An 18,866-nucleotide genomic window follows, 5' to 3' on the forward strand; every position below is an offset into this window, starting at 1 on the left:
AGAAATTTCTTGAAACCTTTCAAGAAACAATTCTTATTGTTCAAACATTTATTTCAAAGAATACTGGTAGGGCACAGCGCGAGCTTCCGACATCGTAAGGGAGGAGGTGAGCCCCGCCCTATTGTCTAGGGTTCATCCGTGTCTTTTTCGATGTCGGCGCTCATGAAGCCCTCGTCTATGTTAAAAGATCACGAGTCCAATAAAGCCCAAACAAACTCGAAAGGGCAAAAAAAAATTTTTTTTTTTAAAAATACAAATGAATGAATTTCACATTTCACATAAGTATGAAAATGTTACAATATATGATCCCATGATAGGAGAATGCCTTTAGTAGTTTATGTACACATTTGAAAGAAGTTGCTCTAAACCTCCCAAAGCTCTAGAAACTCTTTAAAAGGGAAAAGCATAGATCAATACAAATAGCCTTATATCAATCATACAAAGCCCAAGGGCTAATTTGGTATTGCTTTTAGAAGCCTCATAACTAGTTTTTGAGAAGCTAGATTTTTTGAATCCCAACTCCTGACTCATGCTTCTACTTCTTTCGCTATAAGTAAAAGTAGAACTTCTTCAAAAAGCACAGGAATCCCAAACTAAGCCTAATACTGATATTACAAAATTGATATTACACTTGCTCACAGCCAAGATTATGTTGTGTTTCCCATCTTTGTATACATTGTTTGTAGTCCTTTTTCATCACAGTGTCATCTTTCCGTGTCAACTAAAAGAGCCAGCAACTCGGTGTCGTTCAGGGCCGATCCTGAGACGAGCTTGAGAGGGGTGTTACCCTCTCTGTCAATGGCTTTCACATTAGCACCCCTGCAGAGTAGAAGTTAATGTGCCTTGTGACAGAAGAAACAAGATCAACGGACACTACAAGAAAAAACGTCTACTTAAAAGGCCCCCCATTTCATCCTTCCTAAATAACTTCAGTGGAATTCTAATTTTTCCCATTCATCTGACTACTTGTTATATGAAAATACGTTCTTCCCATTTTAAGAGAGAGCCATATTTGAAATAAAATCTCAGCACATATGGTAAAGGTCTCAACCAGTAAAAATATAAGGCCATGGATTTTTGTAACCAGTAAATGTGGATTATTGCAAACGATATGACGTTTGTTTTTGTTTCTTTTCATAATACAATATCCTTTTCTTCCTCTGCAAAGAGAGAGAAAGGACAAGTCAAAATGGAAACCACCGGAATAGCGGTGCAAGTCCGACTAAAGATCATAGAGTTATCAACAAAAGTTGGTTAACAAGTTGTAGCATTCGGACAAACTACTAATAGATATGTTACTTATCTAAGTAATCTGGTCATGAAATAGAATTTAAAAAAAATAAAAAAAGATAGTAACATAAGAACCATGGAAAAACTGCTGAAAAAGTTTAAGTCCACGCAAATCTTTTGCGTTTAAATTAGGTATCTTGTGCGTGATCTATATGCAAGAACATTATTGTAGATGCTGAATGAATAATTTTGTACCATTTACTAAAGAAAAATGCCATTTATCACCACTGCCTACGTATGTGGCAGTACTTTAAAATTGTCACATAACAGAGTAGGACACAGTTCTATTGCTTTTTGTCATGTGACAGTTCTCTTTTACTATGACACTGATATGTGTAACGATGAATCACCGTTGGGGATTAACAACAGTGCTCTTTACCAAGCCTAGATGAGAAGGTATTCTATAGAGATTTTATGGTTAAAGGAATGCGAAGACGCACCTCATTATAAGCATTTTGGCAATTCCAGATTTTCCCCTCATGGCGCAATAATGGAGTGGGGTCTGACCTTTTGCATCAGAAACATTTATGTTTGCACCATATTGCAAGATCAGTTCTACCATGCCAACATCGGCGGTTATGCAGGCTAGGTGGAGTAACGAACAGCCTCCGGGAAAGTCCTCTATAAGCTGATCTTCATTCTTATCAAATGGACTAATGTAACTTGAGGAATGCTTCTCTCTAGAATTACCTGCAAAAGTAAAATTAGTTGGTGACTCCAAAACTTTCTTGCTCAACCAAAACTGTCTAATTTTTGCAGGCTTCAAGGATGTACTCTCAAATGCTTGTCCACTGGATGTACAATTCACGTCTACTTCGGAGCTAATGATGCACCGGTAAACGGCTTTCTTGTCATTAACAAAGACACCTTTCCACGCCTGTTGCTGTACTAGATGGAGATTATAGTTGTCTCTCATATCGCGAACGAAAGCTTTTTCGGAGTACTGCAATTAAAGCTTATTCTATCAAAAAGTGAACAAATTCAATGAAAAAGAAAAACAGACAAAGAAAGCTAATACCTTGGCATGAATGAATTTCTCCTTTACTGAAATGAGATCATCATGACAGGGCTTTCTCATATAGAACAGCTTGTTCCTGTCGGACTTGGCGGAGCTAGATAAAAAGAAAAAGTTAAAAATAAACAAACAAAAACTAAAAGGACAAAGCATAAGTATATATATTATCAGTCAAAATCAAACTATGTGTCACTCACCCTGTGATCATGTCATCAGCGTGAAAGGTGCTTTTTGAATACAACAGCTCCTCCCAAATCGAGTTTGTGTACATGTTTCCCATTGATTCAAAGAAGGCTATTACAGAATTTTCCCACACTTTCACATCAAGAGTCAATGATCTAACCTATAAAACCGGTTGTTCGAGAAAAGCAGAAAGTTAAAGCACAGAAAGTGTACAACTATTAGGAGGACTAGAGTAAGTACTTGAGCCACAAACCGTGACACAAATGAGCACTCGGTATAAGAATGAGAAATCATTATTACTTACTTTTGATATATGAACACCGAGATTACGATGAACACCCGAACATTCGATGCAAATTAGAATTCCAAGGTTCAAGGATGCCCAGTCTGGCTCAGGTGCGCCACAATCGGCGCATTTTTCATTCCCACACACTCTTCTTAGTATGTCAACTGGCTTCTCACTGTTCCTACTATCTGCACGCCAGTGAAAACTTCTCGAAGCCCTTAAATAATTAGTAGCGGTATAGGTCTTCGACGAATGGTCTTGAGGAGCAGCTTTCTGATCAATGTCGAGTGAAGTTTTGAATAAATTTCTCTTGCTCACTGAGAATTGGTCACCGCTTCTCATGGAACCAGCCGAGAGATTCTGACAAATTAATTGTTTTAGTATCATTACAACAAATATGGCCATCAGAAACAGCATATTGAATGAAAAACTCCTTACATTTACCATCTCAGGTCCCTGGAAATTCAACAACGAAGCGATTGCTCCGGTTATTTTTTTAATCCAATCCATCTGGTCAACTGCATTCTCTGCCTACATCACCATAAAAAATAGAGGAAAATATCAATATATTTGGTGAATTGCCTTACCACAATTTACCATCTGACTGTGTCAAGATATATCTTGAGAAGTTACCTGCAATGTATAGGTTTTGGTCGGCGAAATAATCCTGAAGCAGAATCTTAAATCCGTTTGATCTGCGTCAACCTTTATCGTTGATGTCAGCAAGTTTACGGTGTGATGTGCAATGGATCTTTCATCATGTCCACTACCATGATGATGAGAAGAAAGCAACCGGCCAAGTATCCCATGACCATTCTCAAAGGAACCTTTTTTCTGTGGAGAAGACTGAGTTCCAGACTGAAATGTATAGTCAAGATGTAAATAAGCAGAAGAGAGAAAACAAATAATAATTAAAAGATTACCTTCCAGCTAGTAACTTACAGAAGGCCAGCCCCACGCCTTGCGGTAGTAGTACAACATCCCTCTACTATCAAGAACAAAAAATCTTCTCTTCCAATCACCCCGCAAGTTGGAGGAGCGCTTTGAAAGATAGCCTTGCCGAATGGTTTGTACCTTGAGAAAGTGCATAGAATGGCCATGGCAATGTAAAATTAAAATCAGTCTCGAGCGAAAGCCTGGACTTAAGAGCCCATTTGTTTCACAGGTTTGGATCAAAGCTCAAACCTTTTTGCTATAGTGTTTTCTGTAATAAAAAATTTGAATTTATGTTTAAATTTTCTATTCAAACCTATGAACCAACGGGCCATTTGTCATAAAATGGTGTTTTAAGTAAAATGGGAACGCTGAATACCTTTCCCTTTGCAGTGGATTGCATCACGGCCTGTATCTCCTTGTGTGATCGCCAAGCGAAAGGCTGCATGCTGTCTCCATTCGTAGAAACATGAGAGCCATTTATTGTTTCTCTACTTTCAGTATCGGATTGCTTTTTGTACTCTAGCATCCTTACTATTAAAGATACCTGCTCATGGTTGGAGCTTTCTCTCGACTGTTGAGCATGACTCAAAATCTGTAACAAAAAAAAGACCTGAACTTTGGAATAATCCGTTTAAAAAAAAGTTGACACAAGGAAATCATTAAGTTTTTTATGATAACATTAGTTCTGCAGTGTATTTATTAAATAACATTTGAATTTTCATGGGAAAATGTTGAAGTAGAAGATGAGTTTATCTCCTTATTAGGTTGAATTTACCTTATGACATGTTTTATTTCTCTATGAATACATCTAGCAATTGAGTTTTCGGATCATATTTTGATTGATAATATTGAATATACAAGTTGTACTTCTCACGAGTTCATGTTCTCTCTCTAAAATTATCTCTTTGCAATCCCTTTTGTCTCTCAAATCTGTATTGGTTCTATCTTTCCATCTCAATTCCATTTCTTCTCTCGTGGTTCGACATCGTATCTGATTAGAAACCCACCGCATTACTAAGAATCTAACTCTCAATAGTTGGTATTTGGATTCTAAAAGAAACAGGAGTTGGTGTCCTATTACTTTAGAAAGAAATCTATTTGTTTTCTATGCCAGCAATCAAACTGTCTACAACCAAGATCACTAAGAAAATTTTTATGCTGTTGACCTGATTAATGTAGGGTTCCATTTGGTGTAGCAGCTCATAGCCCTGCAACAAGAGATAATACGAGAACAAATGAGAAGCAGCAAATCCCCAAGTTAGCACGTTGGCTGGAAAATCACCATATGGTTTCATCATATTGTACCTGTTTAAAATAACGAAGATGAGCATCCATCATTCCGCTGACAGCCTCCAAAAATTCAAACCTCTTTTTGGCCTCAATGTCGGAGAGCGCACTGACCTGTAAGTGGAAGTGAACATACAGTTAAAAGCTTAGCTGTTTCCATATGAAAGCCTCTATACCAAACAATCAACAAGTGGTTGTTAGAATTAGTTTACCAGATTAAAACGCGCTTCATCGAATGAGGACCTTGCATTGTTCATTTCCTGGAATCCCTCTCTACCAAATTAGATTTAATAATGGTTACCCATGGAAAAAGTATCTTAAGTTGTGATAGAAAAAAAATTCAACAGTATGTTAATTTCGATGTAAACTATAGTCTACTAGTGGATATACCTGCTCAATAACGGCGGCAACATCCAGCCTAGTGCTCTTCCTCAATGACAGAAACTTCTCGCGTGCCTGTCACACAACGAGCGACGAGATCAGACGTATTAATTGAGGGAATAGGTCTTTGAACAGCATTTTATTTCCAGAAAATTCAGAGAGTTCCATAGTCCATACAGATAAGCCCTTAATCTTATTTACAACTATAGTTACACTTGATCAAGTTTGAGTCCAAGACAATCGTATGAGTCTGTATGACATGACTAATATCCTTTAGTTTTGCATAAAAACTGGCAGTTTACTCTTCGGTGGAAAATTGTGAGGGAATTTTCAATCAGTTCTCCTATTTTAATTCTCTAGTTCTGATTTCTACCGTCCATGCAACGTGTTAAAGATCCCTTGGGATGAAGATAAATCTACTTATGGCACAAGAAATATACCACAGCTATCTAAACAGATCTTTCAAACAGAACTTAAGATGTAAGAAGTGCATTGTGTCACATGGTCCGTGAGCCATGCTTATTAAGTTTCCCAATTAACAACCACTAATAAAATACAACAAAGAGCCACCTGATCGTGCGTAAATGAAGCCTTGTCAAAACGCTTTCGGGCTTCCTGCATTAATACAACATACCCTTAGTGAAAGAATGAAATTTGCTGATTTTAAAGTTTTTTTTTTCTACACAGTTTCATGTCATATGCATGTGCAATCAAATTGTGTACCATAAACAGTATACCTTTACATCGTGAAGGTAGACGTTGACAAACTGTTGGAGCCGGTCATTTAGCACATGCTCTACCTAAGAAAGCCATTTGAAAGCAAACTAAAATTAGCAAAATCAATCAGAAAAGTTTCCCTCGTACATCTTATTTAAGCAAAATGGCACGTGTGGAATGCGTTACAGGCATGCAGGATTGCCTCGTTCCATTCTTGACTACAGAACAACCAAACCATCCTCTGTCCAAGATAACCAACTAAAACAAAAGACCAAAAGGCAGCAATAGTTGAAGCTAATTGGTAGAAACATGGACACATTGCAGTATTATCAGACACCCTTATGTTACTTGCAGTGAGATTATCGCCAAAAACTCTGTTGCGTACAGTTTAAGATCGAAAAACATAATATCATCAACTTGCACTAGAATCCTCTAAGCAAAACCAACAAAGTTCTGCTTTGGCTAAAATACTTAGACAGCATATGCATATTGTGGAAATTCTGCAATTAATTTCTGATTTCCAGGATATTTACAGCATGTAAATTAGTTGTTTATTTTTTTTCCTTAAATAGGAGATTTAGGAGGATTGTTACCAGATTTCTATTTTCCTAGTTTTTAGTCGGATTTGGTTGACAGATGGTTATGTGTAATTAGTCTTGATTTTATTTCCATAGTCAGAGATTGAGGTCGATTACCTCTCTTGTATATAATCATGTACTGTTATTCTGATTTGTAATGAGAATCGTTATTCCTTTCCAAAATCTTGATGGTATCAAAGCTGTGAAACTCTCTGATGACCAAGTACGGTATAGCGACCGAAAAACAGCAGACCACCTCCTCAAACTCATCCGAAGTGACCTCCAATCCAGAAGCAAGTGTCCCTGCTAATCATGGAGGATCGGATGGAAGTCTTCTCCCCATTATAAGTCATAAACTGAATGTGGACAATTATCTCCAGTGGTCGCAACTGCAATGATGTTCATATATGGCAAAGGAGAGGATGATTATCTTACCGGTGTTGCTGCTCCACCTCTGGAGAAGGATTTGAAGTTCAAAGTGTGGAAATAACATGGTCATGGCATGGCTCATCAATTCCATGACCAATGAAATCGGAGAGAATTTCCTACTCTTCAAAACCGCAAAGGAAATTTGGGAGGTAGGGAGAGAATTCTACTCAAGCAAAGAAAACACCTCAGAATTGTAAGAGATTGAAAGCGCCCTTCATGATTTACAGCAAGGTGATCTCTCTCAATCAATATTATGGTACGCTCTCACGGCAATGGCAGCAACTCTATTTATTTGAGGAGCATGATTGGAGTCGTTCAGAGGATGTTATCAAGTGCATGAAAATTGAGAGGAAAAGGGTTTATAAGTTCCTAATTGGACTCAATAAATACCTTGAAGAAGTTCGTGGATAGCAGGAAGAAAGTGATGATGGGGCCTCCGAGCATGTTGCCAGTAGCGGAAAATTTAGCACTTGCTGTTCGAGGAGGTCAAACTCCCACCAATGACAACCAGAGGAGATGAAGGCCTTGGTGCGATCATTGTCGAAAGCCCGGACACACTAAGGAAACATACATGAAAATTCATGGAAAGCGTGCTGATTGGAAACCCTCATGCTTTTACCATGATAGGAAAACCCGAAGCAATCTTGCCTCTGTTGATGAAAGCAGTGCACAGCCCAAACCAAGCCTATTCAGCAAAGAGCAACTGGAACTTTTGCATAAAAATATCACTGATTCACATTCGTTCTCCATGATTCACAGTGATGTGTGGGGCCATCTAGAATAAAAAATATCACTGGAACAAGATGGTTTTGTTTTTTTTGTAGATGATGACACATGGATCATTTGGGTATTTCTCATGAAAGAAAAATCAAAAGTTGAGCAAATTTTCAAAATTTTTCACAATATGATTCAAACTCAGTTTCAAGCAAAAATTCAGATTTTGAGAATGTCAAAGAATACTTTAAAACTATACTTGGTGATTATCTATTGAGTCAGGGGATAGTACATCAAAGATTTTGTATTGACACACCTCAATAAAATGGTATTGTAGAGCGAAAAAATAAACATCTTTTAGACGTTGCTAGGTCGCTCATGTTTTCCACACATGTTCCAAAATTTTTCTTGGGTGAGGCAGTCTGACTGCAACATATCTTATAAATAGAATGCCATCTCGTGTCTTAACTATCAGTCTCCATGTCAAGTCCTTCTTCAGTCATATCCCAACACTCGTTTAATCTCTACCATCCCAGTTAAAGTGTTCGGATGTTCCACATTTTTCCATGTGCACCAATAAAACCGTAGCAAACTCGATCCAAAAGCTATCAAGTGCATATTTGTAGGATACTCTCCAAACCAAAAAGGGTACAAGTGCTATTCGCCTATCACAAGAAAATTCTATAATTCCATAGATGTTGTTTCTACTCCAAATATGATATTCAAGGGGAGAGCTATTTTACACAGGAATACCAGCTTTAGGATATGGAGAATTCTCAATCAAACACTCTAGAAATTACTCATATTCTTCCAAGTTCCCAAAATGAGCAATCCGAGACATCTATTCCTGTCCAATCCGAGACACTTGTTCTTGTTCCACAAACAGAAACCAAATCAAGTCACCAATTAAGCCCTCAAACAATTCCACAAGGTCTATCTCCATCCCGAATATTTCCTTCTTCTCCTCAACATAAATCTGCAGAAAACAGTCTGTTGCGTGTCTATGCAAGGAGAAGCAAAGACCAAGAAAGGACCGAATACCAAGCACATCCTGAGCAAGGCCAAGAGTCTGAACCGAATTCAAGAACACATGAAATTACACAAGGTAACACCAGCTCATATTGATCCTTCTGTCAATGATCTTGATCAGTCCATGGCCGTGAGAAAGGGGATTAGATCTTGCACCAATCATCCAATTTACAGTTTTGTTTCATGTGAAGGACTATCACCCAGGTTTCGAACATTTGTTGCCAAATTTGATGAGTAGCAGATTCCCAATACAATTCATGAAGCTCTAAAGGTACCGGAGTGGAGAGCTGCAGTATGGGGAGAAATTTGGGCACTTGAGAAAAATGGGACTTGGGAAATTACAGATTTACCAACTGGGAAATGTCCTGTAGGGTGCAAATGGATTTTCACAATCAAGCACATGGCAGATGGAAGTGTGGATAGATTTAAAGCAAGACTTATCGCGAAGGGTTTCACTCAGTCTTACGGAATTGACTATCAGGAGACATTTGCTCTATTTGCAAAACTCAACACCATCCGACTCCTTTCCTTGGCTGCCAATTTAGATTGGCCTCCCTTTCAATTAGATGTCAAGAATGCCTTCCTCAAAGGAGATCTAAAGGAAGAAGTCTACTTGGAAATTCCTCCAGGCTTTGAGACACAAGCTAATGTCAACAAGGTCTGCAAACTCAGAAAATTCATATATGGCCTCAAGCAATCTCCAAGAGCATGGTTTGACGGGTTTACCAAGGTTGTTAAGAGGTATGGATATTCACTATGTCAAGCTGATCATACTTTGTTTGTCAAGCTGATCATACTAGCTATACTCATTGTGTATGCAGATGATATGATATTAATAGGAGATTATGGGGATGAAATGAGGAAGCTGAAGGCTCTCAGATATTTACTTGCAATGGAAGTAGCTCAATCAAGAAAGGGTATCTCAGTCTCTCAATGAAAGTATGTTCTTGACCTCTTAAAAGAAACAGGAATGCTCAGTTGCAAACCTGTTGATACACCAATGGACTCAACAGTCAGGGTCGGGAGAAAGGTTGACAGTGTGCCTTTGGACAAAGGTAGATATTAAAGACTTGTTAGGAAACTCATCTACCTATCTCACACTAGACGTGACATTAGCTTTCCAGTTAGTATGGTGAGTCAATTTATGAACTACCAACAAAAGAAAACATAGAGGCAGTTTTTCGAATATTAAGGTACCTGAAAATGACTCCAGGAAATGGTCTATTCTTTCAGAAAACCTCAAACAAGGACATCGAGATATTTACAGATGCTGATTGCACCGGATCAACCAATTATCCAAATCCACTTTTGGATATTGCACTTATTTTGAGGGAAATTTTGTTAATTGGCGGAGTAAGAAACAATCAGTTGTGTCAAGAAGCAGTACAGAAGCAGAACTTAGAGCTATGGCGCATGGAATTTGTGAGGGAATTTGGTTGAAAAGAATACTTGAAGAGCTAAGAATACCAAGTAAAGGAACTATGAAAATGACTTGTGATAATCAATCTGCCATTAGCATTGCTAAGAATCCAGTTCATCATGACAGAACAAAACATGTGCAGATAGATCGCTACTTCATTAAGGAGAAGATCGAAGGGGGAGTAATCGAGCTACTACATGTGGCAACATCTCTTCAAACGGCAAACATTCTTAGTAAAGCTCTACCAAGGTACCTCTTTGATGATTTAAGTTCAAGTTAGGTCTCATCAACATATACAACTCAACTTGAGGGGGAGTGTGGAAATTCTGTAATTAATTTCTGATTTCCAGGATATTTACAGCCTGTAAAGTAGTTATTTATTTTTTTCCTTAAATAAGAGATTTAGGAGGATTGTTACCGGATTTCTATTTTCCTAGTTTTTAGTCAGATTTGATCGACAGATGATTAGGTGTAATTAGTCTTAATTTTATTTCCATAGTTAGAGATTGAGGTCGATTACCTCTCTTGTATATAATCACTGTTATTCCAATTGGTAATGAGAATGATTATTCCTTTCCAAAAATCTTGACTATCAAAGAATAGAAAAAGAAGCAGAAGAAGAGCAGAAGCAACACCAAATGTATACGTGCATATATATATATATATATATATATGTCATTAGGACTGATATATAAAATTGAAGGATAGATTTGAAAAGATGAAGTTGTACCTGGGACTGAAGAGTTTCTTTATACATCCCAATTTCCCTTAAGGCGATTGAGAATCTGGTCAAGGCATGGCCTGAGAAAGTAGTATGAATTTGAAAGACTTAAAAAAGGAGGTTTAGCCACTATATTTCTTCTGGAGCTTTTCAATATAAGAATTTCAAGTTAAAAAAAAAAAAAGAAGAAAAAGAAAAGAAAATCACCGGTGTTGCCTCTTTTTTGAGAACATTAGTGTTCCTTGTTTATCAGCCGTCGGATTTGTATTACTTTTTTAATCTGATTTGACTTTTGATCACATTTAATACAGATTCGACGGTTGATAAGTATAGAACACCGGTGTTTCTAAAAAAGCGCGAATACCAGGAAAAGTCCCTTATAATAAATGAAAAAAGAAACGAGATTGATACGACTTACTTCTATGATGGTAGGGAACAGAAAGATTGATTGGCTTACCTCCTAAAGCCATAAAATCAGGGTCATTGATATCTCCTCCAAAAGTGTCAAGTGCACTTGCAAAAGCAAGGTCCCCATCAAACCCTTCTCCGAGACCTTCGCTGAGAATAAAACATAACAAAGCACATAAGAGCATTAAACACACACAACATACAAAAACACAGGAAAGCCCTAAAAGGATAGTAATTCAGCTTTCAACTCTTGGATAGCCTATATTGTTTGGAACAGTTATCAACAATGTTGTCAAAAAAAAAAAAAAAAAAAAAAAAACCACTCGAAAAATTTTGACAGCCAAAACGATTCGTTAACTTCAATTCATTTACAATTTCCATAAGACACTATTGATGAGGTTCTCAGTGCTACAAATGTTGCTTCAAAATTGATATAGAATATTAATTTTTTGTTACCCTTTTTCCTTTCCCCCTCTTTTCTAACACCGAAAATTATACAGAATATAATCTGTTTTTGAATGTTCAGCTAGAAAAAGAGATTGAATTTGGTTCCTTTCTTCATTGACAAGCAATTGAATCTTCCTATGAGGGAATACACAGTTATGGTTGCATAAACTTACGTATATTTTCGACATCCCTTGTAAAACTTGTAACATCTTCCCCTCAAAGACTCTGCACTTTCTTCCAACAACTGTATCTGTTCCCCAAAAAAAAAATAAAGACACATCAATCCATTTGCCGCCATTTTCTAAGCAAGAAAACACACAAGTCCATGGTTGCAGGTATAGCTCATCGGTAATTAGAGACCTGCTATGTGGCAAAAAGTAAAAGAACATTTTTCTAGAGAATTACAACCCGTTTAGTTCGCTATTCGAGTTTTTAATTCGAATTAAGATGTGACTTTATATAAGAGTTTTTTACTGTAGAAAAAAATTAGATGTGACTGTTTCTGAGAGATTTTTACTATAACAAAACTCGAATCGGTGAAATGAACGGGACCTTAATAAACCAACGTTCCGTCTTGACTTTTCCAACAGTCCCACACCGTTACATGGTACCACTGCGTATGTATGTGTTATCAATAGTGATAAATAACATTTTTCCAACCAAACTCAGAAAATAACTTCGACCCGTTCAGTTTATGGGTTTAAATCAGGATTTAAAATTAGTGATTTTGATTATGATTTTTGAAAGTTAAATTTTTAGTGAGAGAAAAAGAGAAAAATACTGTAATAAAATCAAAACTAAGAGTTTGAACCCATGAAAGAAACATACTTCTTCTTGTTATAGATAACTTTAAATTATCAGGAGAGTTAGTAAACCAACTTTCTTTCAAAATATGAGGACTTGATTTTAAGTCCCGACAATTATATCTTTCAAAAACTGTCGTAGGCCTTTAAATTAACGTGCTGCCAGAATAAGAGATCGTAACTTTTTTTTTTCTTTCCCCAATTACACACAAAAGCAAAATGAGGAATCTTTGGATAAAAATGAATACTTGTAAGCCAAGCCATTGAAACATTAATGCAAAAAATAATGTTAATGTTTTATTTAGGCGGGTATGATCATCTATGATCATTGGTCAGCCATGGAAAAACAAAGCAGTCATTTACTTATAAACAAGAATCGGTAATAAATATTCAATATACGCAGAATTACAAACATAAATATATAAATATATATATATATATATATCTATATATTGAACAATGGACATGAAAATGAGTAACCTGTTGGCGGAACATAGGGGAATCATCCAGCTTTTCGAAATGCATTTTTGAAATCAATGTCTTCTTCTTCTTCTTCTTCTTCTGTTCTACTTTTTTCTAGAGAGAGAGAGAGAGAGAGAGATTATTATTTCGAAGGCAAGAGAGAGGAAATGTTAAAGCTGCTAATGTTAATGGCAAGCGAGTTTGAAGGAATTTGCCTTTTTTTTCTAAATAAAAAAATGAATGGTCAACTCAAGCTCTCACCCGCCCTTTTTTCTGTCCGTTTGACTATTTCTAGGCGACAAAATTGTTTTTTCTTTTTTTTTTTTTTTTGTTTTACGCAAGTTAAAAGCTACTTCATTTTTTATTTTTTTTGCTGAAAAAAGCTACTTCATTTATTTTAGAACTCTATTGCTTTAGAATGGTCATGTATATTGATTTAGAATGGATTTCATATTTTGGCTCGTTTAGTTTACTGATTCAAATTTATATGTGAATTTTTTACTGTAATAAAAAAATTAAATGTGACTGTTTTTGAAAATTTTTTACTATAGCAAAACTCGAATTGGTAAAATGAACGGGACCTTTGTTTTCACATAGCCAAATTTAAGAAAGTCATGTTTTTGGTCCTATTAGTTTGTAAATTGTTACTAAAATAATTTGGTTTTTAATTTCTTTCTCCTATTAGTTTGATGATTTATTTATTTTAGTAGTTTTAGACCTTAGCAATATTTAGGAAAATATATTTTTGAATTTAACGGAGTTCATTACGTGATTATTGCATGGTCATTTAAATTTTACAGATACAATCATGTAAGGTGTAAAATCTTTAAATGTTCTCTTTAATTTCTCTGATCCTTTGAAAATTATAACATAATTATAGCATTTCTTCTTCTTCTTTCTTTAAACGTTATTGGTTTCGTTCTGTAACCTCATGGTTTGGCATTTTTTTACATAAAACATTTTAATTTTAGATCTTAAATTTACAGAAAGTAATACCAACTTCTTAAATAAAACATTTTAATTTTAGATCTTATATTTGCGACGATACTGTGGCGTCACAAAAAAAGTTTTTGCGACGACATATCTGCGATGACATGTCGTCGCTAAAACGATTATTTGCGACGACACTGGGGTTTTTGCGACGACTTTTTGTCGTCGCAAAAACCCCTTTTTCTTGTAGTGAGAACCTTAACGTGTTAAATTTGAATAGAATTAATTTAACTTTTGAGCCATTATCCTCAAGCAGTTGACAATATTTTGTTTATTGATAGTTTCATCCTTCAATTTGTACCGAATTCCTCAAAATCTATCTTAAATGGCAGGAGTTAATTGTTATTATTCTAAAAATGTAAAGACTAAATTACGTAAATTTCAAGACACAAGTGTTCTTGAAAGCCCAATATAGCTGAAAATGGCCAATAATGTATGATAAGTTTTTTTTTTTTTCTAATTACTATATTGTTCATTTGGATAATTTGTAAGTAAATATTTTTGGGGTAAATAGTCTTTCGAAACTTAAAGGTGGTGGATTAGTTTAATCCCTCCATTTTAAGTCGGTGAATTAGGAAGGAGACTACAACCCATCACTTCTTACGTCGCTCTTATTCTTGTAACCAAACAATAAATTTAGGCTCTGTTTGGTGCACAAGATAGGATAGTATAATTTTAGGGTTATAGATTGAATTGTATAAGTACAAGATTAGATTTGAGTTTAATCCAATCCCATGTTTAGTGTCATGTAATTAGGATAAGGGTATTTTGTAAAAGTTATAAAAATTTTGGGGGTTAAATTGTAATTTTTCAAAATTTAGGAGGTAAAAATATAATATTGTTTGTATTTTACTTATATAAAAATTGCAACTTGACCCCTCAACTTTTGAAAAATTATAATTAGACTCCAAATTTTATAAAAATTTACAAATAAGTCTCTAGTGTTTTAGTTAAAAGTTATCTCATGTTTCAGTAGGGGATAACAACATTCCCTTTTAAGGGGGGTTTGATAATTGACTGGATAAAAATTTATCCAATCCAGTCTTTTAAAAAGGTACACTAAACACATTATTAAAATTTAATTTTATCTAATTTTGCGCACTAAATAGGCCCTTCGTCTTCCCCCCCCCCCCTCTTCCTTCGTTCATTTTCCTTCCAGCCAAACATACTCCAAGATGTTTAGGTTTCACTAGAAGAATCCTTGGACCGTTCAACTATCTAACAAATTAAAAGATGCAAATTACTTGAATGAACCCTAGAATAAAGTTTTTAAAAAAATTATATGTAAATCACCTTACGGAATGTCATTTTCCGTATTTCTGGGGGAAAAAAATATTTCCAAAAATATACTATATGGTGTATTAAATAAATATACTTGGAACTTTTTTAAGATTTTTTTTTTTTTTTTTTTTTTTTTAGCCCCCCTCCAGCACGTAGGAGGATAATAAACAGCTTTGTTTAAATTCGTAAGTGCAAATTGAAGCTTGATTAAAATACAAGGCAGGATCATTGACCCCGTTTAGAACTGAATATATGGAGATATTGAAGATCTTTTGGCATTAAACATAGCGAATTGCGTGGACATCATTGATATAGAATCAACAACAAAAGCAAGCTCATTTTAAACTACTAAAAAAAAGAGAGGGAGAAAATTTTAATGCAAAAATAACTTGTACAAAAATGAATAAAGTCATTTTGCTAATTTCACTTTGTTGGATTGTCATTCTGGTAAATTTCTCTAACATATGTTAGAAATTAGAACAATAATATTAAAACATAATTTCAGGATAATAATATTGAATGCAGGAAACAAAATGACATAGTAGGAAATTTTATATAATACGTTGGTCCATAGTGAGAAAGTCATAATGTTACAAAGATCTTGTACTAGGTGAGATGATCAAGAGTCTTCAACTCACTATTTCTGATTGTAGTTGATGAGTAACTATTTGTGGAGTATAGCAAGACTTAATTTTAAAGAAAAATGCTTAAGGGCATCACTGGTGTTAAACACTATCACTAATAAAAAATGAACCTCACTTGTAGATTTCACAATGTGAGACTCACTTTTTATTGATGGATGGTGCTTAGCATGATCGGTGCCTTATAGGTATATTCAATTTCAAAAGATACGCTTAAATGACTCACTTTTTATTGGTGGACTCTCAAATTAGATGCACTTTAAGTCACTTATTTCACCTTTAAATGACTTGAGTAGTACTTAATTAAATTTCTATGAGTTAAACTAGTATTTACATCAATGTAATATCAATGCGAAGGCCACATTAAGTTGAGAAACTTCCAAGTCCAACAACAAAATCATATGCATATTTTCTTTTTTTTCTTTTTTCTTTTTTGGTTGCACGAAAAGAAGAATCCACAACAAAAAACTTCTTTTTGTTTTTGATAATTAAAAACTTCTTGTTTTAAATGTGAGATGCTGATTCCTTCTTTTCTTTTCCTCTTTTTTTTTTCCCTGTTACGTTTATCGCACACAAAAATTTAACAATAGAATAGATAATCTATTGTTTGATAAGATAATTGCAATAGCAAAAAGTAATCAACATATCATCATCACTATTATTATCATTATTACTTTAGTAAATATTACATTACACGACAAAATTATTTGAGTGCAGCAACAGTAAAAATGAGCGGAAAATGAAATGGAGGGGTAAAGTGAGAGAAATTCAAAGTTTGAAAGGCCTGTTTGATTCGTTGATTCGAATTTTTAATTTGAGTTGAGATGTGATTTTATGTGAGAGTTTTTTACTGTAGTAAAAATGTTAAATGTGATTATTTCTGAGAGCTTTTTACTTAACAAAATTTGAATCGGTGAAATAAACCGGACCTGAGATAATATAATGAGAGTTTTTAATTTTATGGGGGTAAAGTGGGGAGATCCTAAAATTCAAAGGGCATGAGCAGTGTTGGACTTTCGGGCGGCGGGCATGCCCGATGCCCGAAAATTTTCGGGCACGGCGGGCAGGCCCCTCTCGCCGCCCGAAAATGTTTTTCTTCGGGTAGCCCGAAAATGGTAAGCCCCCCGACAGCCCGCCGCCGTGGAGAAGCCTTCCCCCGCCGTTCGCCGGATTTTTTTTGAATTTTCCGGCAAATACCCGAAGCTGCCCGAACTGCCCGAATTACCCAAATTTTTGTGACCGTTGCCCGAATTTTGGTGACCGTTGCCCGAATTTCGACCCGTGCCCGAAAAATGCCCGATTTTTTTTTACCGTTAGCCCGAAAATGCCCGAATTTTGAAAAAAAATGGTCTTTTCCCCGAACCCGAACTCGAATTTTGCCCGAATTTTTAAACCAAACGGTCGGATTTTTATCCGTTGCCCGAATTTTGCCCGACCTGCCCGAAAATTTTGTAGCTGTTGGACCCGAATTTTTGGGGGGAAAAAATTTTTTTCAACCCAAAAATTTTCCTATAAATACCCCCTCCCCCCAACCATTTTCCTCACCCCAAAACTCTCATTCTCTCTCAGTTTCTCTTAATCTCTCTCAAATCTCTCTTAATCTCGCTTAAATCTCTCGCAAATCTCGATCTCTCTTAAGCTCTCTCAAAGCGCTCTCAATCTCTCTTATTTTTCATAATGGCTTCTTCTGGTTATGGTGGTGGTGGTGATATTCCTATTGATGCCCAATTCAACATCGAAGAAGGGCAATTTCCTAATGTTTTTCAATCGCAGGAATCGCAAACTATGGAAAGAGATGCTGATGAAACTACAAATCCGACCCCTAGTGGATGTACTAGAGGTCGGGGACGCAATGGTGGTGGCACAAGTGGCCGTGGAGGAGAGGCAAGCGGTAGTGCTAGTGCAAGTGTTGCAAGTTCTAAGAAGAAATGTAAGCGCACCTCAGCAGTTTGGGAGCACTTCAACACATTCGATGACGTCGGCAATAACGGTAACATTAAATACGTAGCTCAATGTAAATATTGTGGTGAGAAATTACAAGGTAACACTATTCACGACACTACACACTTAAGAAGGTACTTTGAAAAGTGTCTTCAAAAGCAAGGAGGCGGAGATTAACTCCGCCAAACACAATTATCGTTTGACCGCCAAACCGGCGGGCTAAGCACGTGGAAATACGATCCGCAAGTTGATCGTATGGAAATGACACGATTAATAGCCACATTAGATCAACCACTAAGTTTTCCTGAACAAAGAAATTGGCAACGTTATATTAAAATTGTACATAATCCTAATGCACAATTTTTTTCTAGAACTACTCTTAGGAAAGATGCATTAAAATTATATAAACAAGAAAAGGAAACATTAATCAACCTTCTACACTCTACTAGTGGTTGCGTTGCGTTAACGGCGGATATTTGGTCCACTATTACCAATAAGGATTATTTAGCTGTAACCGGACATTATTATAAAGGTTTTGATTTGGATAAGAGAATCTTAGGTTTCAAATGTGTTATAGGATCACATACTGCCAATTTAATATATAACACAATTTTATCTGTTATTGATGAATATAGTTTAAGAGATAGAATAATGGCCATAACATTAGATAATGCAACTGCGAATACTAAAACAATAGAACTTTTTGAAAATGATTTAAGTTTATTTAGTAATAATGATATTTTCCACCAACGTTGTGCATGTCATATAATTAATTTAATAGTAAAGTCCGGTTTAAAATCAATGTCAGGTCATATTAAAAGAATTAGAGATAACATTGCTTGGATTCAAGGTAGTAATCAAAGAATACAAGATTGGTTTAGATTTCTACAAGCATGTAATCAAAATC

The 18,866-nt window shown here is 35.7% G+C and overlaps 1 protein-coding gene across 5 annotated transcripts; it reads right to left on the bottom strand.

Moving 5' to 3' along the window:
• Positions 1 to 416: 416 nt before the first annotated feature.
• LOC21388681 (ADP-ribosylation factor GTPase-activating protein AGD3) lies at positions 417 to 11,054 on the bottom strand. Of its 5 annotated transcripts, none has more exons than XM_024167360.1 (17): positions 10,996 to 11,054; positions 6,116 to 6,178; positions 5,949 to 5,993; positions 5,388 to 5,453; positions 5,210 to 5,257; positions 5,016 to 5,111; positions 4,877 to 4,918; positions 4,087 to 4,302; positions 3,717 to 3,848; positions 3,408 to 3,632; positions 3,219 to 3,305; positions 2,793 to 3,134; positions 2,503 to 2,648; positions 2,309 to 2,402; positions 2,065 to 2,233; positions 1,731 to 1,980; positions 417 to 819 (listed from the first exon to the last, which is right to left on the bottom strand). In XM_024167360.1, exons 1-17 carry the CDS (start codon positions 11,020 to 11,022, stop codon positions 705 to 707), a joined length of 2,163 nt encoding a protein of 720 aa, XP_024023128.1. In that variant the 5' UTR covers positions 11,023 to 11,054; the 3' UTR covers positions 417 to 704. The 5 variants fall into 5 exon arrangements, with proteins under 5 accessions (XP_024023128.1, XP_024023127.1, XP_024023126.1 ...); XM_024167359.1 differs by having other exon boundaries at positions 3,213 to 3,305; XM_024167358.1 differs by having other exon boundaries at positions 1,731 to 2,233.
• Positions 11,055 to 18,866: the final 7,812 nt, after the last annotated feature.

This window comes from Morus notabilis, unplaced genomic scaffold (assembly GCF_000414095.1).
Source record: "Morus notabilis unplaced genomic scaffold, ASM41409v2 Scaffold180, whole genome shotgun sequence".
NCBI lineage: Eukaryota > Viridiplantae > Streptophyta > Magnoliopsida > Rosales > Moraceae > Morus > Morus notabilis.